General features: G+C 53.2%; 1 protein-coding gene across 6 annotated transcripts in view; it reads left to right on the forward strand.

Moving 5' to 3' along the window:
- ARHGEF7 (Rho guanine nucleotide exchange factor 7) overlaps positions 1-26794 on the forward strand; it is a 104076-nt gene that overhangs the window by 37169 nt on the left and 40113 nt on the right. For 4 of the 6 annotated variants that reach the window (XM_074378557.1, XM_074378554.1, XM_074378553.1 and 1 more), the window contains exons 3-6: positions 11833-11917; positions 14568-14698; positions 18841-19042; positions 22206-22294. In XM_074378557.1, the coding sequence (XP_074234658.1) occupies positions 11833-11917; positions 14568-14698; positions 18841-19042; positions 22206-22294 (507 nt within the window). Of the gene's footprint in view, positions 1-9836; positions 9910-11832; positions 11918-14567; positions 14699-18840; positions 19043-20829; positions 21490-22205; positions 22295-26794 lie in introns of those variants that run through there. The other 2 variants (XM_045514757.2, XM_074378556.1) reach the window with 2 other exon arrangements.

Below are 26794 nucleotides of genomic sequence, written 5' to 3' on the forward strand. Positions count from 1 at the left end.
GGCTGACCCTCTGCCAGAGGCTCATGCAGCTGCTGACTTCAGGTTGAAGCCAGTGCTCATTCACCATCTGAACAGCCTGGGAAGTGTGCTGGCTCCTCTGCCTGTGCTCTGTAAACGGAACAGACATGCCTGATGGCAGCACATCTGTGTACAACAGGGCTTACTGAGTGTTTTAAACCCACTCTTGAGACCTGTTGCTCAGAAAGATTTCTTTCAAACTGTTACTGCTCATTGACAGTGCCGCTGGTCCCCCAGGAGCCCTGGTGGAGACAGACTGTGAGATTAACATTGTTTTCGTGCTGCATCCTTCCTGCAGCCCAGGGATCAAGGAGGAATTTCGACTTTCAAATCTCATTATTTAGGGAGTACATTTTGTGAGGCTACAGCTGCCATCGACAGTGATTCCTCTGATGGGTCTGGGCAAAGTCAATTGAAAACCTTCTGGAAAGAATTTACCATGGTGGATGTCCTTAAGAACATTCATGATTCATGGGAAGAGGTCAAAACATCAACACACGCAGGAGTTTGGAAGCAGTGGATTCCAGCCCTCGTGGATGACTCTGAGGTTCAAGACTTCATGGAGGAAGTAACTGCAGTTGTGGTGGAAGCAGCAGAAGAACCAGAATTCACCTGGAACCTGATGGGGTGGCTGGACTGCTGCCATCTCAGGATAAAACTTGGATGGATGAGGAGTTGCTTCTTATGGATGAGCCAAGAAAGTGATTTCTTGAGATGGAATCTACTCCGGGTGAAGATGCTGTGAAGACTGTTGAGATGACGACAGAGGACTTAGACTTAGAATGTCACTAACGTAGTTGATAGAGCAACGGCAGGGTTTGAGAGGATCGACTCCAATTTTGAGACAAGTTCTACTGTGGGTAAAATGCTGTCAAATAGTCCTGCTTGCTACAGAGAAATCATGAGAGGAAGAGTCAATTGATGTGGCAAACGTCACTGTTGTCTCTCTCATTTTAAGAAGTTGCATAAGCCTTCAGCAACCACCACTGGAAAAGTCAGCAGCCATCAGCATCGAGGCAAGACCCTCCACCAGCCAAACAGTTATGACTTTCTGAAGGCTCAGATGATGGTTAGCCTTTTTTAGCAATGGAGTATTTTAAAATCAAGATATGTCCATTGCTTTTTATGTGACATCCGCCAGATTTTTATTTTAAAATTAAGATATATACATAATGCTATTGCAGGCTTAATGGACTGCAGTGTAGCATAAACATAACTTTCATATGCACTCAGGGACCAGAACATTCATGTGACTGGCTTTATTGTGACATTGGCTTTATTGTGGTGATTTGGAACCAAATCTGCGATATCTCCCAGGTGTGCCTCTAATAGCCTTTAAAACTGAACCAGCAGCTTGGTGGCGCCTGCGGGCTGACTGGCTCCTGAGTACCAGGCCAGCCACAGGGCGACGTTGTAAGGTGGGCGCAGTTAGCCCCGGTCCCTGGAGTGGAAGTGAGATGCAGAGCTGAAGTGATGTGCCTGATCGCTGATGTTCACCAAGTGCAGGGCCGATATTTGAATCCAGGTTTGTAAAGATTCCAGAATTTCTAAGTTTAAAACTAAAGATCAGCTGAAAGAAGGGGACGGCAGAGTCTGGTTGGTGGAAGCTCTTCGAGAGGGAGAGGCTGGAGGCAAGCTTGTGGGCCTGGGCTTTTGACCTTTTTAGGGAGCTCTTAACGTAGTGTCTATGATTCATGTATTTTGAATTCTTAATAAGTGTATTAATATAGATGATCTGCACTGTGCAGCTGAAGAGGGAATTAATTGCAGAATGTTAATTTTCTACACGTCCCCCCTCATTTTGGGTGTAATGCATAACTCAGTTAAAGCTGTTCAATATAATGAAGGATTTATAACTGAATTAAATCAGAACCAGTGGATCAATAGCAACTTTATTTAAAGCTTGAATCAATTCTGTTCTTGTTGCATTTGCTCATTGTTTACCTCTTACTTGACGGCGACTTTACTAAAAATTCTGATTACACAACAGCTATACGGATTTTGTGTGTGTACTGGTTATGATGTAAAATGCATTTTTGTTGTGGATCATGGTCAGAGTTTGGAGAACGTCAGTCAGATAGAGGTGTTTGAAGGACCAGGACAAGGCACTTAAGAGGGCAGGATGTTTGTGTAGTAAGTATTTTGTCTTGTTCCAACTTTAAATTTGACATCTCTTTGCCAGCAGAAGACCTGGAAACTTACCCTCTTGTTTTCCAGCATCTTGCTGGGATCTTAGTTCAGAATCCGGCCCCTGGAAGAGGAGAAGTTAATTTCTCCGTGACTGCAAGTGCTCCTAGGATGGCTGCTCCCCTGTTCAGATAGGATGAGCTTGTGGGGTCCTTCAGCCAGAGTGCTTATTGGATAGAATGTGTTCTAAAAACTGAAGAGTAAGTTTCGTTTCCCCATGAATGGGGAACACGGAAGTGGGTCTCCAGGTGATGTCAGTCAGTCTGTGCAAGATTCATGAGGGCGTTCCTGAGCCTTGTCCTGAGGAAGCGCACGGCAGCACGTCTGTGCTGGAGGCACCGCGGGGCGCTGCCTGGCAGGTAAAACCAAACGAAAGTGGGATACGAGTCAGTGGCTGTGAGTCCTGCAGCAGGGACGGTAACACGGGGTTGGGGCTTAGAGAAGGGCTCCGGCTGTCCAGGCTGGCCGAGCCCCTGGCTGGGCAGGGCCTGCCGCTGCTTCCTGGTTGGCCCCCGGCTTCTTAAGGTGATTTGAAGAGTGGAAGCGGTGAGATGTCCTGGATTTGATGACCTGCCTTAAATGGGAGTTAGAGGGGGGATTGTGAATCTGAGTGAAAATGTCTGGTCATAAGCGTAATTTTTCTTGGTTTTGGTTCTCCGTGAAATTGTCTGAACATCTCTGTGGGCGTTTTGATGGCATCTACCCTCAAGTTTCATGTCATGCACCTTCTGCTGTTCTGTCTTTTCTGATCGCTCAGATTTCCTTTGAGCTTTCCGTGCTGCCTGGGGGAAGTTGTATCTGTGAGGCACTGGTTAGTTTATAAAGTGCTTTCTCATTTTATCACTGTAATGGCTAATTCTTACAAAGCCCTTTGGATTTTTACCCGTAAAGTCGTCCCCTCATCCAGTTCCTCCTCTCCTACTATGCTTCTTTCCGGTTCACGTGAAAGAAAAGGATTTGGCACATTTGACTGTCTCCCAGCTCCCTCACCATCCCTCTGTATCCCAAATTTTACTCATTGTGCTGTTTGGTGATTCATAATTTTTCAGTAGTTAGTTTTGTACATAGTAAACCAGAAGTGGGTACTTCTTAGACTTTGCTCCTGTCTGGAAAATGAGGAACTCTGTGCGACTCTGTGGGGCCTCGGGGGCACTTTGTTTAGGCCTGGGAGCGTAGGCCGTGTTTCCTGTGCTGTTTGGAGGGGAGGTTGGTTACTGTCCAGAAGTTGCCTGTGTGCTGGGCTGCCGCCTCCCTGGTGCTCTGGCTGGAGAAGGCAGGCTTTCCCGGGCTGTTTAGGTCTGCGCCCTTCGGTGTGCTGGGATTGCAGGCTCCTCAGCACCCAGCCGGGGGAGCAGACAGGGAACCCAGAGAGCCTGCTTCTGTGCTGTCTCTCGGGTCTTGCAGCTCGTAGCCCGCGAGCCTGTCCTTTTCAGCACTGGCTTGTCTTTCGTCCCTCTTACATGTGGTCTCTTACGTGTAACGTCCGGGGCTTTTAGCTGCGCTCAGCTGGAGGAACAGGAGAGTGTCTGCTACATCTTGTTTGGAGCCGAAGTCACTTGTCCTCTTTACTATTCTGTCAACCGTGGCCTTGGTTCCTCTTCCTGTTTGTGACTGAAGGCCCAGTGGCTGATGTGAATGTGTAGCCGTGCTGGTGGTCCGGGACTGGCCCAGGATGGTGTCACTGCAGGTTGTGGCAGGACGGAGATGGGGTAGTGGTGGGGAGCTGAGGGCGGTGCCCCCAGGCAGGGTGGAAGGATGGATTTTTCCTGCATCCTGTTGCCTTGCCCCCTCCAGGGAGGGGACAGGTGAGAGCCCTCAGGGCATTCCATTCTCGGGTAGAGTTGCCTCTCCAGTTCCTCCTCTTGGTGCCTGTGGGGTGTAGGGGACTGGCAGCACCTCATTCACGTTAGGAATCCCGCGCAGGCAGGCAGCAGGCTCTCCTGGTGGGGTCTGGGGCGCTGGGCTACGGGAGGGAGTCGGGGAGGGAGTGGCCACTGCGCTGCGGGCCCCAGGCGCTGTTCTCCTGTCCTGGTGCTGGAGGGCTCCCCTCTCTTTCCCCGGGCTCTCACGAGTGCTGTGGAGAACCCCTCTCAGATGTTGAGATCCCGTCTACTTCCTGTTCTCAGGAATTCCCTAAGCCTCATCTGGACGGCTCCTGGCCTCTCCGCTCCCTCCTTGAGCACTGCAGTGGATTCCTTCTTTATTGCTGTTTTTTAAAGCCTGCCTTTTCTGTCATTGCAGTGGAGCCTTGGGAAGGTTGGGAGGAAGTGTATGTCTGCAGTTTACCATTGTGAAGCACTGCTCAGAGTTTGAGTTTAGAACTACTTACATGGAGTATTAAAGTGAACGCACTGTGCTTATTGCCCTTCTGGCTCTGATGCCAGCACCTAACTCACTGTCAGCCTGAGAAGTTATCGTGCACCTGCCCAGACCTTTCTCTTGTGGCCACTGAGTGGCTGCTTTCCCGGGCTCACCTCACTGTCCCTGGGAGACGGACTCGGAGCCCATTGTAGGCAAGTGGGCTGCTGCGCCTGTGTGGGGCATGGCTGAGCCCAGCCCTCTTCTCGGGTGCTGCCCTGCTTGACGTGTGTGTGTGTGTGTGTGTGTGTGTGTGTGTGGTGGGGGTAGGGAGGGGAGCAGCAGCGACTCACTGGGTTCAGTTCTTTGCTCTCCTCTGGAACCTCTGTTACGCCATCTTGGAGCCTTGTTTTCCCCTTTGTGAAATAGGATTGGCCTGAGACCTGCAGCCTGGCGCCCCGTGCCTCTTGGACGCTTCGTCCCTCCTCTCCCCGGCCTGGCCAGCCTCCGCTTCCCGGCGGACTCTGTTCGGACGGCTGCTGCTTTATGGAGGACGGAGACTCAGCGGCCTTTTGGCTGCGTCAGCCATCTTGCCTTACTTCTCAGAGCTTCGTTCTCCCTCCCCCTCAGCCTTCTTGGGAACCACTTAAAATATTGTTGTACAGGTGGTCCCTGTCCTGGGGTTTTGGGTGTTGATTACAGGGGCATCCACAAAATGATTTCATTGTCATTTTAAACTGAAAGAAACTGGGAGCACGTTGGGTGAAAGGCTGTGTCCTGACAGAATCCAGCATCAGACTTTAATTTTATCTCCAGGGTGTAGGTGTAGGTGGAATGAAATACAAAATCCACAGAAGCCAAGGAGGCAAAAATTCCCTGCTGGAGCTCTGTTTTTCACATAGTTCCAACAATATGGACCATTTGCATTAAACTTAAAAAGCACAACTTATTTAAGATTCATCTTGTTCTGAAATCACAAATTCCATTTGACAGTGTGATAGGACAAGATTATATTTTTAAACTTCGAGAACCACACTCCAGAACTGTGCTAAAAGTAACAATTTCTTGTGTCAAAAATAGCTTCCTCATAAACTCAGTGGAGGAGCTGACCTGGCTGGTTGCACTTGGAATATGAAGGCTGTGTAAGTTGAGAAGGTGCTTTGCCAGCCTTGGTTGTGGGGGTCTCTCTGTTAGTACTGAGGCGGTGGAAAGACTTCTCCACGTTGCGGGGCATTTTGTCCTTGGGTACATCACGGAGTGTCATCGTTGGTGATGTCATTCAGGTGTGAGCCATCTACTTTTGCTCCTGTGTCGGGGAGGTGAGGTGGGTCAGGTGCTGTGGCTGGTGACGTCTGGGGGTCCGTGCAGCCAGGTTGCCGTGAGTGTGGGTGGGCTCTGGGGAGGGTGTGTGGAAGCGCCAGTGGTAGCAGAGCCCCCTGCTGTGCCATCCCTGGTGGAGTCCGTCGGGCTGCTCTGGTTGGTCCTGGTGCTTCGTGGCCCCCGCCCCCCGCTTTGCACTGGGAGTCACACGCGGGCACAGGTTTGCTAGAAGGCGCCTGTCTTGTGTCGCCTGGGGCTGGCGCAGCTCCTTGTTGCTCCGTCCCGTCCCTCGCTGTGTGGCTGGGACTCAGGCGGGGCCGGCAGGTGCAGCTGAGGGGGTGGTCTTGTTGGCTGAGCTCCAGGGCTGCCGGCAGTTCTGTGGCCCCGTGAGGAAGGGCAGTCCTGAGGCTGCGGCCCACACTGAGGAAAGCAGGGTCAGGGGATGGCCTGGAGCCTCCGAGTCTGTGCGTGTGGTTCTTGCCCTTCTTGACTTGCTGGTTGTGCAAACCAGTCATTGTCAGCCGTGCTGTGAGGACACAAGTGTCAGGCTTCCCGCCATAGCCGGTGGGCAAGCTGTCCCAACAGGTCCTCAGCCCGGGGCCTTCAGGCTGGCAGCGGGTTCCTGACGACCGCCCTGTGGGAGACCTGGGTCACAACCCCCAGCCAGGCTGCTCTGAACTCCCGCTGCGCAGACTGTTGGCGGCTGGGCCTCTGGGCCTCTGGGCTCTGTTGTGGGGATGTGGCGGGCGGTGCAGGAGCCGAGGGGTCGGAGGTGGCTCCCGGTCCCGCCTGCCCTCCTTGCTCTGGGGCACCTGGCCGACGCTGGGGCACCTGCCCTCCTTGCTCTGGGGTGCTGGCCGACGGCAAGGGAGGAGAGAGTCTTCCGAGAGAGAAGGCGCTCTTTGCGGGCGAGCACGAAGACGCTGGTGTCTTGTCTTGGCAGTGTCTTTGTTTTTCTGGAGCTGCGGTCTGCCCTTCAGACCCAGTTCTGCTGGGGCAGGGTGGGCGTGGTGTGCTGCCGGCTCGTGCTAGAGATGCCGTTGGCCGGCCGCCCCCCACGTCTCTGGGGCTGATGGCACCGAGGTCTACCCTGCCATCATGTGTTAGCTGCGGACGCGGGGTCGCTCTGCTCTGTGCTCTGTATTCTGGGATCCAGGCTGATGGAGCAGCTCCAATTTGGGCCTTGCCGTTCTCATTTAAAGGAGAAGACTGGGAGGCAGGCTGAACACTCGGGGGTCCCTAAAGCTCCTGCTGGGGGCTGGCCTGCAGCGTCCTCCAGTATCTGGTACCTGGTGCGCACGCCTCACTGGCCAGAACCTGCAGGAAGGCATGGCAGTGGGTGGGGGCCCACACCCTCTCCCAGGGTCGCAGTGGAGGTCGCAGTGTCTTGGAGTTAGACAAGGGAGGTTGGAAACCAGCATAATGAGAGTGAACATTCTGGGTAGATCAGCATCTGTTCTTGTCTTGTGCCTTCGAAATCTCCTTATTTTACCAAATTAGCAGTTAATGCTTTCCTGAAAACCATGGTGGCTCTTTCTGCTAAAACATAGTCGTCCTCTGTCTGGCTAGAGCTTGCACATTTGGGAGCTCCTCCATGTGCACATGAAGTCACCCTGATGGCATTGCCCTGCCAAGAGGGGTACTGGTGACGGTTGACATGTGGCAGACAGCCTTGTCTTCCTCATGTACAGGTGAACCCTCCTTTTTTCAGGTGTTAGTTCAGTAACTAAACCTGACACTAAATGTGATATTAAATATAGGTAAGGAATATGTCAAAATAGGTTATTTCTAGGGGACTAGCAAAAGTTAAGGCTGGGAGGTTGAGTTTGGGCCAGGTTCTGGGTATTTGACGGTCAGGTTTAGTCCTCCTAGTGATGTCACTGGCAGTATTTCCTGGGGGTCAGTGGTCAGGGTGCTGGGTGCTCTGAGGACCTGGTTTCTCTGGGCTGCAGAACAGATGGGGAGGAAGGCCAGGCTGGGAACCTCTGATGGGTGGTTCCTAGCTATGTAGGCAGATTCCTAGAAGCCCCTTCCAAATGGGATCAGTGGGACCCCTGGACAGAGAGCCTCAGGTTTAATTTTCTTTCCCTCCCATTGCCAGGAGGCCATCTCCCCTGTTGAGGATGTCCTGTAGGAAGGGCACAGGTGGTCCTCGGGGCAGCGCCGCCCACCTCAGGCACTGCCCTTGATGGTGCCCCGCCACCCACTTTCGCAGGCTGGCTCCGGGTAGATCTGTGATTGTGTGCTGTGTTAATAATGGCTGTGATCCCCTCTCTCAGACTTAACAGTGAGAAGGCCTTGGATGGCTCTGTGTCTGCAGATAGCACGGGGCGACAGTTGTTCCCGACCCGGGTGGCGTTCGGGGACGACGGCAGGTGCAGCGGGGAGCAGCCCGAGTGCAGGCTGGCAGTGTCCGTGTTCCCCCTCACAGGCTCGGGGTGCTAAAAGGTGAGCGCGGGGCAGGGTCTGTGTCAGGAGCAGCGGCTTCCAGCATGGGAGCCTCAGTGCTGGCGGAGGGGGGTCTCCCGCTGGAGTGCGACCTGGGGCGGCGGTGTCGTCCATGGAGGTGGGCGCCTGCGTGTGTGGGGTGTGCAGCCCGTTCTCTGCACCGTTTCTCAAGTGTTCTCTGGTCCTGAGCACCCAGCCATGCATGAAGCTGGTTTTGTTTTGTAGTTGTTTGCATTTTATTAAACAAGCGTTTCCCTTGGTAGAACGTAGTGACTGGTGGGCCAGTTTTTACAGGAGGCCTTGGGGTTCTGGGTGCAGAACTGAGAGTTTGATCTCAGTCATTGGTGAGGCGTTTGCCCGTTGCTACTTCATATCATCACCTGCAGCATCCTCAGAATCTTACCTGCTCCTCGTTCCCATTTAAGGACGGGACACCGGAGGCCCCCAAGGCTTCAGTAGCATAAGGCCCTGACTACTGGGGGAGGGCAGGGGGAGGCTTCAGGTTGAGAAGGATCGCCTGCCTCCTTCCCAGCACAGCCGTGCGGTGTTGGTCCAGCCCAGCCTCTCCCCTTGTGGGCCACGGTAGAGACTCTCCAAGTATTTTACGTCTCACTTTGAATACCCGGCGTCTCTTCCATCCTGGTTTCCTTGTGGTTTCCTATTGGTTGTATTTCATTATGTATTGTTGTTTCTGTTGAAAGTGAAATATTTAAAAAACTGTAGCTACTGAATTTAATATTATGAGGTTTGTTTGTTTGTTTTTTTTTTGTAGAAAACTTGTAGGCTTGTTTTGAGACTTGGGTTATTCTGCTGCACCTTTATTTCACTTAAGTGTAAAAGTTGACGGTGAGTATTTGGTCGTACACTTTTATGACTGGATCGATTCTAGGATCTGTGGGGTGTTGTGTCCCCTCCTCACTGCACGGGGAGAGGGTTGTGACCCTTCCTCCTCTCCCCACCTCATCCTGGGCTGCCCGGAATCACCTGGTGAGCGTCCCATTCTCATCTGGGGCCCCTTCCTCAGCAATTCGCGTTCAGTTGGTCTGCTCTGTGTCTTGAACATCTTGGTTCCTGATGTCCTGGGAGGCCCTGACCGCAGCCCCTCCTGAGAACCACCTGAAGGGGGACATAGGGGCAGCACCCGGCTCCGCCCCCTGTAGCCCAGCCCTCAGCGTGGGCAGCCCCCGCGGGGCAGGCTGTGGCTCTGGGACCCCTGATATGTGCCTGTTGGTGAGAATTTCCTCTTACTCTCGGAGCGCAGGCTTTCTCTGTATGCGAAGATTTTTCTGGTTTTGCTTTGTGTCGAATAGATTCCTTTTTCAAGAAATAGCCTGTTATCTTTCTCTAGAGAAGAACTTCAGTTAAAACACTTCATTGACTTAGAATATGCGCCTTTTCCTCTCAGTGACAAGCGTTCGCCTCATCTCATTGTGTAGTTTCCTGTTAGGAAGGTGGCATGTGTGTGAACTCACTTTGGTCTGACGTCACGTTGGAGCCCATTGGTGGACCGTCTCTGCCAACCAGACACTTCCTGGTATCCATGTAAGAAAGATATATAGTTCTGGAATAACAGGAAACTTCAGTTCTCGGCATCCTGTTTTTCTGGGTTTTGTGCCTCTCTGCCTCGCCACAATGAAGGTTAGTCGGTGTCTTTCTGTATGTTTCTTTTTGCACAATACCACGATTTGAATTTTCCAAGCTCTCGAGTTAGAGCTTGAGGGCTGGGAGGTGTACAGATCACCTGCTCCCACATTTTACAGAAGGGAGCTGAGGCCTATGCAGGGTAATACTTTTAATAAAAAATGCAGCCCACCCACTAAAAAATGTACATGGGTACATCAGCCTAGACAATGAATGCTCCCATTTGACTTGGAATTTGTTTTAAAATAATAGATACCAGAGCAGATGAGTTAGCTGTGTTATAAGGTGATCTAAAGACTGTTCTGAGGGTTCCTTATTCTTATAGGCAGGGTCTAGCATCGTGACCTGAGCTGTAGTTTTGCTTCATCCAGATGAGGTGCGTCCGTGATGTGCTGGGGCTCTCGGGTGTCTGTGCTGTGGGTCCAGCTGGTTCTCTCCCTTCTCTGTGCTGGACGCTCTCTCAGCTCGGCTCCCATGGCCTCCATTCTAGAGGTGGTTTTTCAACTTCTGGACTTTCTTTTGTTCATGTTTAAATAACATATCTGGTGATGATTTTTTCTCATCTGGGAAGTTAAGACAGAAGACTATTAACTGGAGACTTCTAGGAAGACAGCAATCATTGTTCAGCTCCGGGATGGCTCCTCTTAGCTATTATTTGTGTGACTGTCCTCTCAGGGACATTCAGCACCACAGGGTGGCTGGTGGGTGGGTGGGTGTGTTATTTACCTGTTCAGCAAACATTTGCACTGTTACCTTGTACCGGCCACTTGCTGGATGTCATGTGCTGTGAAGTCAGCTTTTATAGATTTCAGTCGAGAGTGGCGTGTGCACATGGGATGTAAAGTTGTCGCGATGGGTGTGCTGGGGGCTTGGCTGGGCCCTGCCGAGCCTAGGGGGACATGGGGCTGGAGCAGTCAGATGAGAAGGGTGGGGGGCAGGAAGCAGAGAAGCGGGGTTCCTGGCAGGATGTGGGGTGGAGGGGCTGCCGTTGGAGGAGAGGTGGCGGGCGACCAGAGAGGAAGTCACTCCTGGGATGACTGTTAGTTCGTTTTTGTTCCTGTGCCAGAACCTTTGACGTATGTTAACACAGTTTACATTTTGTCACCTAAACACACCTTTCTGTTAATCGCATCTTTGAAAGAATTTTTCCATAACTTGTCTGTCACAGAGCTGTGGGTGATCTGATGCTGAGTTTGTGGGGTGTTGTTCAGGGCTTAGAGCTGTATGTGGTCAGTGTCTGGGAGTGAGATGTGTTTGTACACGTGTCGTGCACTGGCCGCGCTGGCTCTGCAAGGCTGGGTGTGCATCTCGTTCGGCTCCTGGGGTTGAGGGTGGGCGGGGAGGGCCGGCGGTGGGCAGGGGCTGACTTGGTCATGTCCCCTGTCCCTTGGTTGCTGAGATTGTGGGAGATGCAGATCAGACAGTCCTGGTCTGGCTTCAGCTCTCTGCCCCGAGGATGGAGGTGCCCCCCCAGAACTGCTGCCCTGCTCCCAGAGTCCTTCCCCTCCTTCCTCTTGAGTGTGTGCCCCGATGTCTGCGCTTCCCCTTCCTGCTGCTGGCCCTGGCCTCGGCTGTGAGAGGAGAGGAGGCCTCAGCAGGCCTGCCCTGCGGCCTCAGCCTCAGTCTAAGGAGGGAGGCTTTGCTGGGCACCAGCATCGCCCAGGTTGTGGCTGGGGGGGGTGGTGGGCATAGGGTGAGGAGCAGGTGGCTAGGAAACTGGGCTCAGGCCCGGGATCAAAGGGGCCCCACGAGGGAGCCTGGTCTGGCGTCCCGTCCCACGTAGGCCGGGCTCCCAGGTGTGCCGTGCCCCGAGGGTCTCCCCTGCTCGGCCTGTGAGTCCTCTTGCTGCTGCGGGGGGCGCCGGCTCCCCTGCCCCTCATGGGGCTCTGCTAATCCTGCTTGTCCACTTTTCCCTTTCAGACGTTTGATGCGAACGACTTGTATCAGGGGCAGAATTTCAACAAGGTCCTCAGCTCCTTAGTGACTCTAAATAAAGTTACAGCAGGTAAGTCTCTTTTTACTGAATTGGACGGGAGGGGACCACTGAAGGGCAAAGACTTGCTTTCCTGTTAGGAGGCAGAATGAGTGTCCTTGAATGAAAAAGGACTGCATTAATGTTAGGCTGTCTCTTCTGCTGCAATGGTATTCTTATTATTTATTCCTTGTTAGTCTTCCTCTGTAGGTCCTGGTAGATATCAAGTAGGTATTGACTGTTTTCCTTCCTGTGGGCGGAGACTTTCTGCCTGGAAGTAGAGCAGAGGAGGAAGGCATTGTCCACATGGGCGTTCTCGTGGGCTGCCCTGGACCTAGAAGCTCCTTGCTCTGGATTTTTATTAAGTTAATGCTGATTGAAGCATATCTGGTCAGCAGATCTAGTGACTGTTTTTGAGGTGTGGCCAGTTTTTTGGCCTCTACAGTAAACTCCTGCCTGGGCCAGGTTTCCTGTGGGTGACAGGGCACCCGGGCTGTGTGGTCTGCAGGTTCTGGGCCCCTCACTCTCAGTGGAGAGGGTGAGTGGAGGAGGCGGTGCCGGCCCTCTGGTGGGCTCCCAGACCGCGGTGAGGACTGCAGGGTCTGTGCACATGCTCCCAGGGAGGCCACACTGGCCGCGGGCTGGAGAAACTGGGTCTGGAGAGTGTGTGAGTCTAGAAGGACTTGGTGGCTCTTTTGTTTGAAAGTCATCTTTGCTTTCCCATTTACCTTTACAGATTGTAGTTTCAGATTTATGGGGGAAGTTGGACCTTGACAGTCTCCTGATCAGGAAACTTGTGTTTATCTTGTAGGGGGTCCCTCCTAGTTTTACACGTTGGCCCTTCAGATGGGTGCACTCGCCTCTGTGTGGAGGGAATAGAGCCACGACACTCGGGGCCACAGGACCGTCTGCAGTGACCCTCCCGCCATTTGTTTGCTGGGAGGGCTGTCAGGGTGCGGCCGCAGGTGACACGTCAGTAGTGGGGACGTGAAGGCCGGGAGCCGCGTCTCCGGTTGCCTGTTCCTGTGGCTCTTACCCCCTAACAAGGAGGTGTTTCTCCTGTGTTCTTGACAGCATCGCATGCACACTGGCTGTGGAACGGGGAGCGCTGTTCTGAACAAAGACCTGTCGGGGGTTCTGAAATAAACTTGGTACTTTTCTCTTCAGACAAGATGACAGCCTTCTCAGACGGAAAGAAGTTTTTGCCTTTTGTTTGCTGGCTCTTAATTTTTGTTTTTGAAGTCAGTGCGATGGAGATGACTGTATCTTTATTAGACCTCAGCTTTACGTGGCTGACTTAGGTATAAGACAGGTGCGCCTGCTGCTTCCACGGTCGTTGGCAGCCTTCTTGAGAAAAGCCTGTCGTCACCTTCCCTCTGCTCTGGCACTTAAAGGAAACCACGTGTGTTCTCCTGGTGTGCGGAGACAGAAAAAAGATTGGTGCTGGGGAAGTAAGAGGTGTCCTGGAGAGACTTCCCTCATGTTAAGTGTCCCCTGGGTACGGCAGGCGGGCAGCCACTGGGGCAGCGTCTTCACAAAATGCCCTTTGGGAGCTGGTTTGTGCTTGGGATTGCCCAGGCCTCTGTAGGGAGCACTAACACTCTGTGGCATTACTGCCAGCCCTGAGCGGGACCTGAGAATCATAGGGACCCTTTGGAGGTACAGACTCAAGACTGAGATGTCAGGGTGGTTTTTAGGGCAGGGCTCCCAGACGCCAGGGCCTGTGGGCCCGGCAGGCAGTCTGGAGGAGGGGGGCAAGCAGGGGGTGGCCCTTTGCAGCGCTGGGCCGGTCCAGGGACCCAGACCCAGTGGTATCCCAGCCTACATGCTTAAGGGACAGCTGGAAACCTAGGTTTCCCTGTAAAGGCCTCACACTTGCAGTTGTTGGTAACTAAGTTGGAGTTTTATGAGACACCACTTAAGCCAATCCAAGCATCTGCTGGAAAGATAGGACCTGGAGACCAGCAGTTGCAGGGTGTTTTACCTGGGGGAGGAGGGGGAAGCCCCTGTGTAGCTGCAGGGAGTTTCTAAACCTCGTGCATCTCACAGCAGTGGTTTCCCTGGAAAACTTTTTTGGGGTCTCATGTCACTTCTGCAAAGTGGGTTGCTAACATTGTCGTGCGGGTTGACCTGAGTGGGGTGTGCAGTCCTGAAGGGACTCCAGAGAGAGCTGAGCCCCTAGTACCACCTGGGCTGGTCCTCTCAGCCGCTTTGCGAGGGGAAGAAAGCGTGGCTGCCTCCCAGCTGAGGAAATCATCCTCAGAAGGGCCTCTCTGGCCAGAAAATGCTAGGAAGTTTCTGTTTGTTTTCAGTAAGACAGTCTTTTCCTTTCTTGCAAAATCACACTCACTGCTTATTGTCTGAGGTATAATCCCGGAGGGTAGGCGTGCGGTGGGGTGAGTCCCGGGTGGTGCTCTGCTAAGTAGTTGCATGTGAGGGGCTTACTTTTTCAAGGTGAAAGGAAAGTATTAAAAATGGTTACAAACACTTTACAAACTTGAAACTTACCCTGAAGAAGAACAGGTGAATAGTCATGTCTGGTTAATTTCTGGGCCGGTGCCCGAGTGGGTGCAGGATGGCGCCTGCTCCCGCTCCCCTGCAGGGATGGGATGCGGGGCCCTTGTGCGGTGAGGGTGCGGGGTCAGGCGCTCAGCTCGCTCTCTTCCCTCTGACGCCCTTGCAGACATCGGCCTGGGAAGTGACTCCGTGTGTGCCCGGCCCTCATCTCACCGGATAAAGTCCTTCGACTCCCTGGGATCCCAGCCTTCGCACTGCCGGACTTCAAAATTGTTCCAGGGCCAGTACCGGAGCTTGGTAAGTGAGAGCCTGCTGCTGAGGGTGGAGTGTGGGACACAAGTGTGTGCGGACCTGTGTGCTGGGCGCTCGGACCCATGGAGGGTCGCCGGCAGAGGGCGCTGTGGCCCTGCTGCCTTCACTCATGTTCTCCACGTGCCCTGCTTAAGGACAGCTCCTGAGAAATTGGTGTATTTGGGGAGTTACAGTCTAAGATATATACGTCTGTTTACCTGGAGTGATGGGTACTTTAAAATGTTTCCCTGGTTCTGCAAATGCGAGTATAAGCCCTTTTTGGGACTAGAGGAGAGGTGGAGTGTGTGAGGGCAGCACTCTGAGACACCCCGGGTTGGGATTATCAGGACAGTGCCAGAACGCTGGACAGGAAGGCGCGTGAGTACGTTACAGGTGCAGGACACTGATGGGTGCCACTTTGTAGGGTGAGAAAGAGGCCATTAGGGTCCCTGTTTCCAGAGGACGTGGGCTGTGCTCTCTGCCCGGGGGCCACCTCTCCGCCTTCACCTTCCTCCCGTCTCAGCTTTAGTGAGGAGCAGCGTCCGTGCAGGACGAGCCCGGCCTGCCTGAGTTGACAGGGGACACTCCCAGGTGGAGCCGAGGCTGGTGGGCGCCGCCTGTGTGGCAGCTGCCGCTCCAGCCGCGTCCCTGTCCTTTCCTCACAGCAATGACGGCGGCCACTCTTGATCGGCCTGCTGTGGTTTAGACGGTTGGGGAGGGTCATGTTGAGCCCAGATGGCGACCAGCTAGAGTTTCCAGGAGGCTTTAAAAAGGGGAGGAGGACCCCACGAAGTTAAGCCAGTGATGAGATACAGCCTTTCCAGCTGCCCGAGACGGCAGGGCGGCGGGGGCCGGGTGAGGAAGTGGGAGCCCGGTGGGGTGTCCTCTCACCCGCCCTCCGACAGCGCCTCCAGAGCACGCCTCCCGAGTGGGGAGTTTGTGGGTTCAGAAGTGAAGGGTCTGGACTGGCCACCTGTCCTCTGTGCCCCCACCCCTGACACCTCCCTGTCCTGTTCTTTGTGGAGTGTCCCTTTCTGAAGTAGGAAAGTGTCACTGTGGGCCTAACCCATGACAGTGGGGTGGACGTGGGGCACCTCCTGTGTGGCATCCCCTCGTGTGGCCCGGCTTGACCCCTAGAGGCCTGCTCTGCGCATCTGTTTTTTTGTTCTATGTCGTGTTCTGTTGTTGGACTTTGGCACCAGCTCGTGGCTGCACGTTTTACCCAAAGCTGGATACATCACAGAAAGGATGGTGTGGTGGAGGTGGAGATGGGGACAGACGGCTGACAGAGGGGACAGCAGTTTGCGGCCTCTAAGCCAGTCGCGTCCTCCGGACCAGACGGGGGGCAGTGTGTCCCGCCCGAGGGTGAGGGGATGGCGGTCAGCCCTGCATCCAGGCCAAGTGTTGCAGAGAGATTTCTTTACTGACTATTCTAAGTATTAAATATTAAGTATGCGTTACATGTACAATTCTTCACATAAATCTGTAATGTATTAATGTGAATTGTTAAACATTCATGACTCACAGCAGAGCATGTGCAAACTCAGGTTTAAGCAGATGGGTGCGTATGAGGTGCTCAGAGCTCCGTCAGCTTCTCTTCCTGAAGTTCTGCTCGGCGCTGTGTTTGTGCCTTGTCCTTTTCTGTCCCTGTTCAGTGACACGTGCACTTGGTTGAGAGAGTCAGGTGATCCTCGCAGACCTGCTGTCAGGAAGAGTCAGCAGAGTCGGCTACTTCCCGTTTTTTTCTGTTGGTTCTGTAGGTAATTGTCTTTGTGTCTCTACCGAGAAGGCCTTATGTAAAGCTGGATTTTTTTTCCTTTTTTTAACTTGACGTGTTATGACTGTGGACTTCCCCCAGGAAAGAGGGGGCTCTGGGCTCTTCCACGCCCCAGCCTTCACCTGCTGAGCGCAGCTGGGTCCCCCCGTGGCTGAGCCCCGCCTGGCTTCGTTGAGTGGATGTTGGTACAACATCGTTATGACCCAGACTCACCACGGAGCCACCCTGTGTCTGGGACTGTTCTTTCCTGATGACATTCTGTTGCCTGTCGAGTTTTCTGTGCACCGTTTGCAGATTGCAGGCCCAGTCTTTTGCCTTTTTTGAAAGAGTCTCTTCTTGGCCACTCAGACGTGTTAGGACTTTACGGTTGCCTCCTCCTAGGAAGCGGCCCACTTGAGGGCTGGCTGGCTGGTTGCCACCAGGCTGCGCCAGCTGCCGCCTGTGACTTCATCAGCCCTGCAGGCTCCCTGTGACTTGAGCGACTTCCTCTGCCGCCTTATGTCTTCATTTTTTCTTGGTTAATTCATCTGTTTTGGAGTACGTCTTTTACTAACTTCTTGAGGAAGGGCTCAGGGGAGGTGAGGTTTTTCAGACCCTGCATATCCTCAGATGTCTTTTTAAATCCAAATACTAAGAGTTTTTGGCCCTTTTGCAGTTTAATTGTGATGTGGCTTAGTCCAGACTCCTTTAGGCTTGTCCTGTTTGGGGTCCACTCAGCTTCCTAACTGTATGTTTGCGTCTCTTGTCGCATCGAGGACTTTTCAGCCTTATTTCTACACTCCTTTTCAGCACTGGCCTCTTCCTCCTCCAGGACTTTGATGGCCCCAGCCTCAGATCTTTGTCACTTCCATGAGCCCAGGGGGCTCTCATCATGTTTCTCCTCTCTGTCAGTTTGAGTACATTTTATAGGTTCTGTTTCATTTCTGGGATTTTCTGTTTTGTCCGTCCGTTTTGAGAGAGCGTCGTCTTGGTCTTAGTACCCTTGTCCTTTCTCGGTTGGGCTCTTGTCTTCCTTGTCCTGGGACGAGGAATGTTTTCGGTTGTGTCCTGAACCCTTTGGAGAGGGTGTTAGGAGGAGCCGGGCCCTGCTTCAGTCTGTGTCTCTGCAGCCGTGGCCCTGGCTGTTCTGTGCAGTGGCGCTGGCCTGGGCTGGGCGGCTGTGGTTCTAGTGACAGGTTAGTTTCCTCGTAGTGCTGTCTGGTCAGACGCCTTTACCTGGTGTCACTGGGGCTCCTGCTGGAGCCCTGACAGTGCCTCTGGATGGGAACTGGGGAGATGCCGGGCCGGCTCCTCCCCTGCATGGGCAGGGGGTGCTGCCTGCTGCCCCTGGGGAGTGGGCGCTAGATTCCTGCCGCGTCCCTGGTGCTGATGCAGCGCTGGCACTTGATGGGGCACAGCACGTCCGACCCTGTCCCCTTGGACACCCGGTGCCAGATGAGCGGCTTACCCGTTGTCACCGGATGAGTGAGCCTGCCTGCTGCCCCTTCCCTGCCCGCTGACCAGGGGAGCAGGCTTTTCTTGGGGATTTTCGTTGATTCTTGTTGGCAGTTCCAGTCGGGGGTGGATGGAGGTTAAAAAAAATTCTAGCCAGTCTACCTTTCTCTTCCGGGTTTTCTGTAATTATGCTTAATCTCTGAGAAAGATGCAAATTAAAATGAAGTACCATTTTTACCTGTCAGTTCAGGAAAAATTTAAATGTTTGGCAGTATCCAGTGTTGGTGAGTATTTGAGGCAGTGAGAACTCTTAGATGCCGCTGGCGGGAATGAGGCTTGGTGTGGGTCTGTAGGACCTTTTTGGAGAGCAATTTAGGAATAGGTGTGAAAATTTCATGTGAGTTACCTTTGTTCTCTGATCTGAATTTAACAATTTGATTTATTTACTGCTGTGTTCGAAGACAGATGTGCAGACAGTTCTAATGCAGCCTTGTTTTGCAATAGAAAAATATTAGGACCAGCCTCATTGGTTAACTCTGCACTGCCATACAGTGTAACGCTATGCAGTTAGTTGAGACTCAGGTAATTAAGTCCTGCTGAAAAAAAATGATCACAGTATTTTAACTTGTTGCAAATTACAGAGAAGTGTGTACCATGTAATTCTGTGTAAATGTCCGTGAAAGTGTCTGCATTTACGTAGGCGTAACAGGGGCAGGAATGAGACCTTTCAAGCCATTAAGAGGGTTTCCTCTGGGACTGGAGTTGGGGTCGGGGTGGTCAGGGTGCCCGGCGGGAGGTGGGGACCTGAATGACTCTAGTTGTTCCTCTGCTGCGTGACCAGGGCAGCTATGCTGCATTTGAAGTAGTAAAGTCTAATCTGATCATAGTGACTAGGCTGTACATCCCTCACGGACTGTTCTCCCTTCCCCCCTCTCAGGACATGACGGATAACAGCAGCAGTCAGCTAGTGGTACGAGCCAAGTTTAACTTCCAGCAGACAAATGAAGACGAGCTCTCCTTCTCGAAAGGAGATGTCATCCACGTCACGCGAGTGGAGGAGGGGGGCTGGTGGGAGGGCACGCACAACGGCAGGACCGGCTGGTTCCCCAGCAACTACGTGCGCGAGGTCAAGTCCAGCGGTAAGTGGCCGGCAGGGCGGGAGAGCCGTGGACGCGCCCAGGACACGCCACTGGGCCCGGGACCCGGCCCTGGGCTGAGGGGCAGAGTCTCCCCTGTGCTTTCTGTCCCGAGGGAGCAATGTTCACCCCACGCGGGTGCTGGGGTGAAGGGCCCCGGGGTCACAAACCCGCATGTCATCCGGTTGTGACATCAGCAGTTTCAGAGCGTCGCGCTCCCTGTTGCTTTCCCTTCCTGAGGAGAAGTCTGGGATCTGCTGGGGTCTAGTTTTCGGGCTGCGCTGGTATGGAAGGTGGTATGCATCACCCTCCTCCGGGCTGGTGTCAGGACTCGGGGTTGCTGCCGCGCGCAGGCTGCGCTGCTCACCCTGGGCTCTTACCAGTCGGGTGCAGTTAAGTGCTTTCTGTCCTCTTCTTTGCACAGATAGTAGTGGTTTAAAATGCGTCACGTTCTGTAATTGCTCAACAGTATTTTGTTGACTTTAAAGTCCTGTTCAGGGGCGTACCTTGTTTTGAAAGGGAGTAGGGGGACTTGGCGCTTTTTCGTCTCTGCTTAGGTGTGGTTCATGCTGTGGAATTGAAACTTATCTCGAAGGCCTGGGGTCTGTGATTCAGGTCACCTGGGTGTGGCTGTGACGGGTCTCAGTGAGTGCGCGCTGCTCTGCATGGCCTCCCTCGGGGGCGGTGCTGTGCTTCCTGAGCACGGGCGCCCGGCTGCCACTCCCTCCGTGAGCCAGGTCACTAACTACGAGAGGCTGGGGCAGGACTGCCAGTGTTAAGAGTGCCATCCCGTCGTCCTTGCCTTCACAGGTGCCTGTGTGTGTCTGTGTATGTGTGTAATATACGTAAATGTATATAAAATTTGTGTTCTCACGGAGCTTGGTTATAGGTGGTCAGATGAGGTGTAAAACCAGAATAAGACTTCAAAACCAGTGACTTAAAGGGGAAGAGCGTGGCTGGCTGGAGAGAAGGGAAGGGGGTGAGGTTTGGGAGATGAGCCTTGTATTGGAAATACTGTCGTGTGATGCAGTTTCTCTGTTCTGCGTGGGGAGGTGGTGCTCGGTGAGTGGTGCTGAGCAGGGCCGGGTGGACAGACGCAGGGCAGGTGCTTCAGGTCTAGGATGAGGGTCAGGGGCCTCGCTTGCAGGGTCTGGGGGTTCGTGTGCTCAGGTTTGTTTGCCTGTGCCACGCCGTGTGGCACAGAGCAGGCGCTCACTGAGTGATAGTTGCTGCTGTTTTTTTTAAGGTAGCAAAAAAAAAGATTCTAAAAAGTGAACCTAACAGTTTTGATATAACAGGTATTTTCTTAGCAATGACTTCAAACAGTAAGTATTGTAATAAGGCAGCCAGCAGCCCTGATTCATAAAGGTTTCTAGTGTTGGATTTTTTTTTAGGAATAGCACATGCCTGTTCTTTCTTTTTTTAATTGTGGTAAAAAATTTATCATTTTAACCATTTAAAAATAATTTTTATGTGTACATTTCAGTGGCATTAAGAACATTCACATTGTTGGGCAAACCTCACCACCATCTATCTCATAACTTTTTCATCTTCCCAAACTCTACCCATCAAATAATTCCTGTCTCCCCTGAGCCCCTGGCAACCCTGTTCAACTTTTTGTCTCAGTGGATTTGACTTCTGAGAACCTGGTGTGAGTGGAGTCATGCATCATTTGTCCCTTTGTGTCTGGCTTATTTCACTCAACGTGTCTTCCAGGTTCATCCACATTGTAGTGTGTGTCAGAACGTCATTCCTTTTTATGGCTGAATAGTATTTCACCATATGGTCACGCCACTGGTAAGAAGACCCCAGACCTCTGTCTCTCCTGTCTTCCCACACTACCACCACACTGGGAACCCTTCCGAAACACATTTCCTTGGAAAACCCACACGTCAGGCAATTTGCTCACACCAGCTGGGTGTCCACAGTTCAATTCAGTTCTGGTACCATCCACATGGAGTTAGGGTCACAGAGGTTGAGGGCTCAGTCCCCAGGCTGACCCCACTGTGTACACTGCAGGCCACAGGTGGTCACCTGTGCTTCTGACTGGCTGTAAGCTGGGGCTCCCACGACCCTCTCCTGGGGTTTGATGATTTGCTGCGACGCCTCACAGAGCTCGGAGGATGCGTGGCCTACGTTTCCTGGTTTAGTGTTTAATGAAGGGCGTGGTGGATGGTCCCGGGAAGCAGCCAGCCAGACTGGCGGCCCTCGGGGTGAGGGCCAGAAGGGTCCTGAGCTCAGGGGTTTCTGTCCCTGTGGAGTTGGATGCCACCCTCCTGGCACGTAGGTGTGTCAGCAACCTGGAAGCTCTCGAAAGCCCCTGCTGTTGGGATGTTATGGCGGTTTCGTCACGAAGGCACAGCCCAGCACTGACGGCCTCCAGCGCCTCTCGTCGCCCTGGCAGCAGTGTGACACCAGAGCTTGAGTGACTCTCGCTTGCTGATCCACAGGTGCTTAATGAGCACGCACGCTGCCGCTTCCTGAGTTTGCCATTTTTCAGTATTTTCTGTTTATTTTTGACATGGAGAAGTGACACAGTGCAGACTGAGCTCTGGACGCCCGTGCTCACTGGCTGTGAAAGAGCAGGCAGGGCACGAGGGGGCTCAGCACCTCGTTTGTGCTGCTGGGAGGAGCCTGTGCTCTCACCCTCTCCTTCGCTGTGGGGTGGGTTTGGCGTGTGCATCTGTATGTGCGTGCACACGCCTGTGCGTTAGGGTTCAAAAAGCACCCAGGGTGGTGCTCTGTGCTGTCCCTTCCGGGCACAGACTTTTTGGGCGGAGAGAGTGTAAAATGTAAGACTGGCGCTTCGAGGCACGTGGGGACCCGGCATGACACACAGTGGGGTCTGGGGTCTGATGGCTTGTAACTTTCTGGAACGTGGGAGTGAGCGTCCCTGTGCAGCAACATGATAAACGACACTCACGCCTTGACGTTCTTGGCTCCGTTGACAACAGTGGCATGGAATCTGTCGGAGGTGTTCGGCCTGAGCCGGGGGAACGGGCTGGGGAAGCAGGGAGCTGACGGCGATAGGGAGAAGGTGGGGCTGTGCCGCCTCCCTCTGAGGGCCGTTGAGGACCAGAAGCTGGCACTGTGTGGGCTGCTGCGGGTTGCTGCGGGTGGTCGTCTCTAGGGTGGAGCCGTGAAACTGCCTCCGTCTTTATTTCAGAAAAGCCCGTGTCACCCAAATCCGGAGCCTTGAAGAGCCCTCCCAAAGGATTTGATACGACTGCCATTAACAAAAGCTATTATAATGTGGTGAGTAATTGCAAAACATTTTTATAGAATAACTTATGTTTTGAATGTCTCTAAAAATTAGCAACGTAGAATATAGGTGGACTGCCTAGAGTAGGAAGATGGATGTAAAAACCGTCAGCTGTCTGCCACACAGATAGGCCCTCCGGTAATGGTCTGCTGTGTTGCTTTCCGGTCTCCGTGTGTGTGTGTCGTGCTCTGTGTTTTGTGTTAAGGTGTGGCGCTGTACTCTGTTCTCGTTGCCCAACTTGGTATTGTGGCTGTTTCCCTGTATGGTTACATGTTTTCAAAAATGTGATTTTACAACATGCCTAATGTGACTTAGAGACCTCGTGTGCATCAGAGACCCCCCTGCCCGTGTTGGTGCAGACTGCCGGTCCCCAGACCAGTGCAGGTCCTCGCTGGTTTTGTGTATTAGCACGGCCTTCCCTGGGACTGACGTGCGCACATGCAGAGAGTGCGCAGCTGGAGGAGGGCGTCTGTGCGCCACACGCAGTGAAGACAGGTGTTTCGGAATCCTAAAACTTGCTGCATTTTGAAACCTGGGCCGTTTGTGAGCTCAGAAGATCTGTGGAATTAAGTCTGACACCTCAGCCAGACCTCCGTTGTTCCTGGACAGTTGCACGTGCCGGAAACTGGAAGTCAGGCCCTGATTCAGATGCCATTTCATGTCCCTGCGACGGCTGCGCGGTGTGATGAGCCTGCAGGGCGAGTGTGGGTGTGGACAGTGTGCACAGAGGTGGTTATTTCTTTCCCCGCTCCCAGTCTTTCTTACTTTCTTGATCAGGAGATGTTAATCTGAATCCACGAGACTTCGAGGTTTTGAACTAAAACAGCAACTGATGAGTGTTTCCCCGCGGCGGTCCCTCATCAGGAGCGTTTATTTCCTGCGCTCAGCTGTCTCCGCTGCATTTTCCTGTGCTTACCTGCGTTTACCCCCAGGCCCAGAGGGTTTGTTAGACATGCACTCTGCAGGGCTGGCTCCAGGCATTGGGGCCGCAGCAGTGAGGGGAAGGCCGAACCTTCCCTTGTGGGCTGGCCCTCTGCCCCTTCTGCCCTGCGTGACCCCCCCTTTCTGTCCCCTGGTCTCTGAGCACACCGCCCCAGAGCCCCGGCAACCTGGCCTCCTCTGTTCTGCAGGCAGCTCCTTCATCCACGTCTCTCTGTCTGGCTCTGGTTTCTGCTCGTTCTCTGTGCAGCTCTCCATGCTCCTGGTCTGGACTCCAACGTCCTCTGTCCGAACCCTAGGGCTTGGGTAGGTGGGGGTGCCTGCCATTCCTGGCTGAGCTCTGCCCTCCACTTCCTCCGGGACGTGGCTCTGCTGTAACATCTTGGCTTTTTAGTGGGTGAAATGTGTTGTGTGTGTGGTTTTCTGTTGCAGCCACAGAAAGGCACTGTGCGTCCTGTGGGTGGTTCTTCAGGGCTCACAGCAGGAAAACTTCTTATGTGAGATGTTGGTTTCCTTTCTGGGGAAGGCTCCGGGGGCGAGGAGTGCAGTCTTACTCCACAGTGGTGCTCTGGAGGCGGACCTCCGTGTCTCCTGTTGGTCTCTGTCCAAGTATCGTATCAGAGGAGACAGGGTGGCCCTGCGCGAGTCGGTGCCAGCAGCGCTGGCCTGGTCTCCTGGCTCCTGCTTCCGCTGGGTGTCTTGTGGACCTAGGTGGCCGTGCTTGTGTGGAAGTCCCGGAGGGCTCTTCTCAGCATTACAGGTTCTGTGATCCTCTTCAGACTGAAATGTAACCAGTACCTTTTTAGGTTTCCTTCTTTAACTCTGCTCGTACGGGGACACGGCACATGTGCTGTTCTCTTTGAATCAGCCAACTCATTCAGGATGACGGGAAAACACCTTGGCTTTAAAATCACATCCACGTTGTTTGCGTAGGCGGTATTAGTAGATAGCGCAGGCTGAACTGCAGTTGTTACGGACATCAGCTTGCAGAGCTCATGCAAATGGTTTGTGGAAGTTTTGCAGTGAAGAAAACTGGTCAGTGATTAGGCCAGGAATCAGTTTCAGCTTTCCTGAATCCCACGGTTATAAATACAGAGACGTAAAATATGGGACGCAACATGACACACAGAACAAAATGAAATAACGTGACAGACGTTTTCACACCTCCTTGTGTATTTCTGCATGTACAGAAAACTGTGGAAGTATAGGTATTTTTAAGCTCACTGAGAGACAAGAAGGCTCTCCAGGAGGTGAGATCAGTGCGGGCTGATGCTACTGGAGACAGTTAACGCGAAAGACTTGGGTCCCCACTGGGGTCAGTGGAGAGCAGTTAGGACAGTGTTCGGGGTGGAGGTGCAGACATTGAAATCAAGCGGCAGTGAGGAGATGGGTGAATGGGGGTGGGCCTGTGTCCTCCTGCTGCTGTGCGGTGGCCAGGGTAAGCCAGAGGAGCGCTGGGCCTAGGAGGTGATTCCTCGTGACGTGCGCTGTCGGTGGGAACGTTCGTTGTCTGTCTCCTCCTCTCCTCCTGGGACTCCCACCGGGCATGTGCTGATGAGCAGGGTGGTGTCCCATGGGTCTCTGAGGTGCTGTTCATTTTTCCTCACTTTTTCTTTCTGTTCCAAAGAGTAATCTCTACTGATCTCTTTGTGTTTGCTGATTATTGCTTTTGCTAGCTCAAATCTGATTTTGAGCCCCTCTAGTGAATTCTTCACTTTATTTATTGTACCTTTTAATTCATAATTTCCATTTGATTATTTTTGTAGTCAAATCCAGGCTGTAGCTGAGTCATTGTTCTTATAGTTTAATTCTTTAAACATAGTTTGCTTTAGTCCTTTGGACTTTTTTTTTTTTAAGACTCTATTATTTTAGAACAGTTTTAAATTTGCAGTGGAATTGAGAGAGGGAGAGACTTTGCATGCCTCCTGGCCCCGCACGTGCAAGCCTCCCTTAGCACCGGCACTGCTCACCAGCTGGTGCCTCTTTACCAAGGATGAACCTGCGCTGATGTATCACAGGCATCCAAAGGCCATGGTTTACTTTAGTGCTCGCTCGGCACATGCTGTGGGTTTGGACAAACACTCAGTGATATGTGTCCTTCATGTCACAGTGCCAGGCAGCACTCCAAGTTTATTTTCGAATGTGGAAAGTGGCTGTGGATAATTGGATTGCCCTTCTTTTGGTGGTGGAGTGGAGGGGGGTGTGTGGGCTTTGCGTGCAGTGTTCGAGCACCCGGTCGGTGGGCTGGCCTGGAGGAAGGCCCCCATCTGCCTGCACAGTCGAAGCTCTGTGAGTGAGGTTGCTGACGCTGGCCTTGGCCTTGTGGTATCGCTTAGAGGGTTAGCAGTTAGCCTCAAGGTGCCCAGTGAAGCTCTTGGCCCTGAAGAGGTGTTCATGGCTGCTAGGAAGAACATTCAGAAGCATTTGGGGCGCCAGGCCTCACCAAGGCCACCATACCATGCTGTCTGCAGACAGGCACCCCGTCACTTGGGAGAGCTGTGGTGAGGGGTGATGGGCTCATGTAAGTAAAGGAAGCGTGCCTGTGACCTGCCTGAGCTTGATGGATCTGACCCTGGAGGAAATGTACCTTTTCACAGGAATGCACACCTTTCCTGGTAGAGACCAGAGAAAGCACTTCTCCTGTAGAAGCTGGTTGCCCACCTCCAGAGGGTGAACAGTCTTTCATCACCTCTTTTAGGGGGCGAGGAGTTTCCTCAATCACCTTGAGAGAACGAGGTTCCTTAAATACGTCTCTCTGGGAAGGTACAGGTCCCCACGGCCTTAGTGTTCAGTGATGCACGTGGCTTTATTTTTCAGTCAGTCTCTCTAAACGGGGAGCAGCAGATAGAACGCTGTTTGCTCCCACTCGTGTGGAATAGCACGGTAAGGCGAGGTAGCTTTTTCTTTGAAAGACTGCAAACACGATGTAGTAGGTAGCAGCCACCAGTTTTAATGAACACACAGAGTAGACGGGCATTTTTTATTAGGCTTTTCCTGTGCTGCAAGCTCGCGCCCGTCTGCCCCCTCGGCTCCTGGAGTTGCCTGGAGCCTGTGCGTGCTCACCCAGGGAGGGCCTGGGCCTGGGGCCCGGAGGTTTACCCAGCGCTGCACTGACCCCAAGCCCTGGTCTGGCACCGTATATCCTTTGTGGTCCCCTTTGCTTCTCCCCGCCTTGACCAAGATTGCTTTTCAGTGCTGATGGCTGACGTCTCCGCTTGGGCGCCACCTCAGGTGCGGGGCCGGGGTGCGCGGCTCTGTGCCCAGCGCTCCTGTGTGCCCCCGCGTTCACGCTGCGGTGAGGGCCTGCTGACGTCTGCCATGGAGTCTGCTGCCCCCCGTTGTCCTGTAAAGTCCTGCTTTGTACGGATGAAGTGTTTGGTGGTGGCAGGAGCTGGGCCGGGTAGTAGCTAAGACTTGCCGTAGGAGTGAGGGAAGGATTGCGCTGTGTGATTCTGGGAAAGGCCATCTTGTGACGTAGTGACTTCCTGACTCATGGAGTCACGTGAAGTAGCTCCAGACAGGAGCCCAGGTTGGGGCTGGAATGCTGTACTAGG

Source organism: Camelus bactrianus, chromosome 14, assembly GCF_048773025.1.
Source record: "Camelus bactrianus isolate YW-2024 breed Bactrian camel chromosome 14, ASM4877302v1, whole genome shotgun sequence".
Taxonomy (NCBI): domain Eukaryota; kingdom Metazoa; phylum Chordata; class Mammalia; order Artiodactyla; family Camelidae; genus Camelus; species Camelus bactrianus.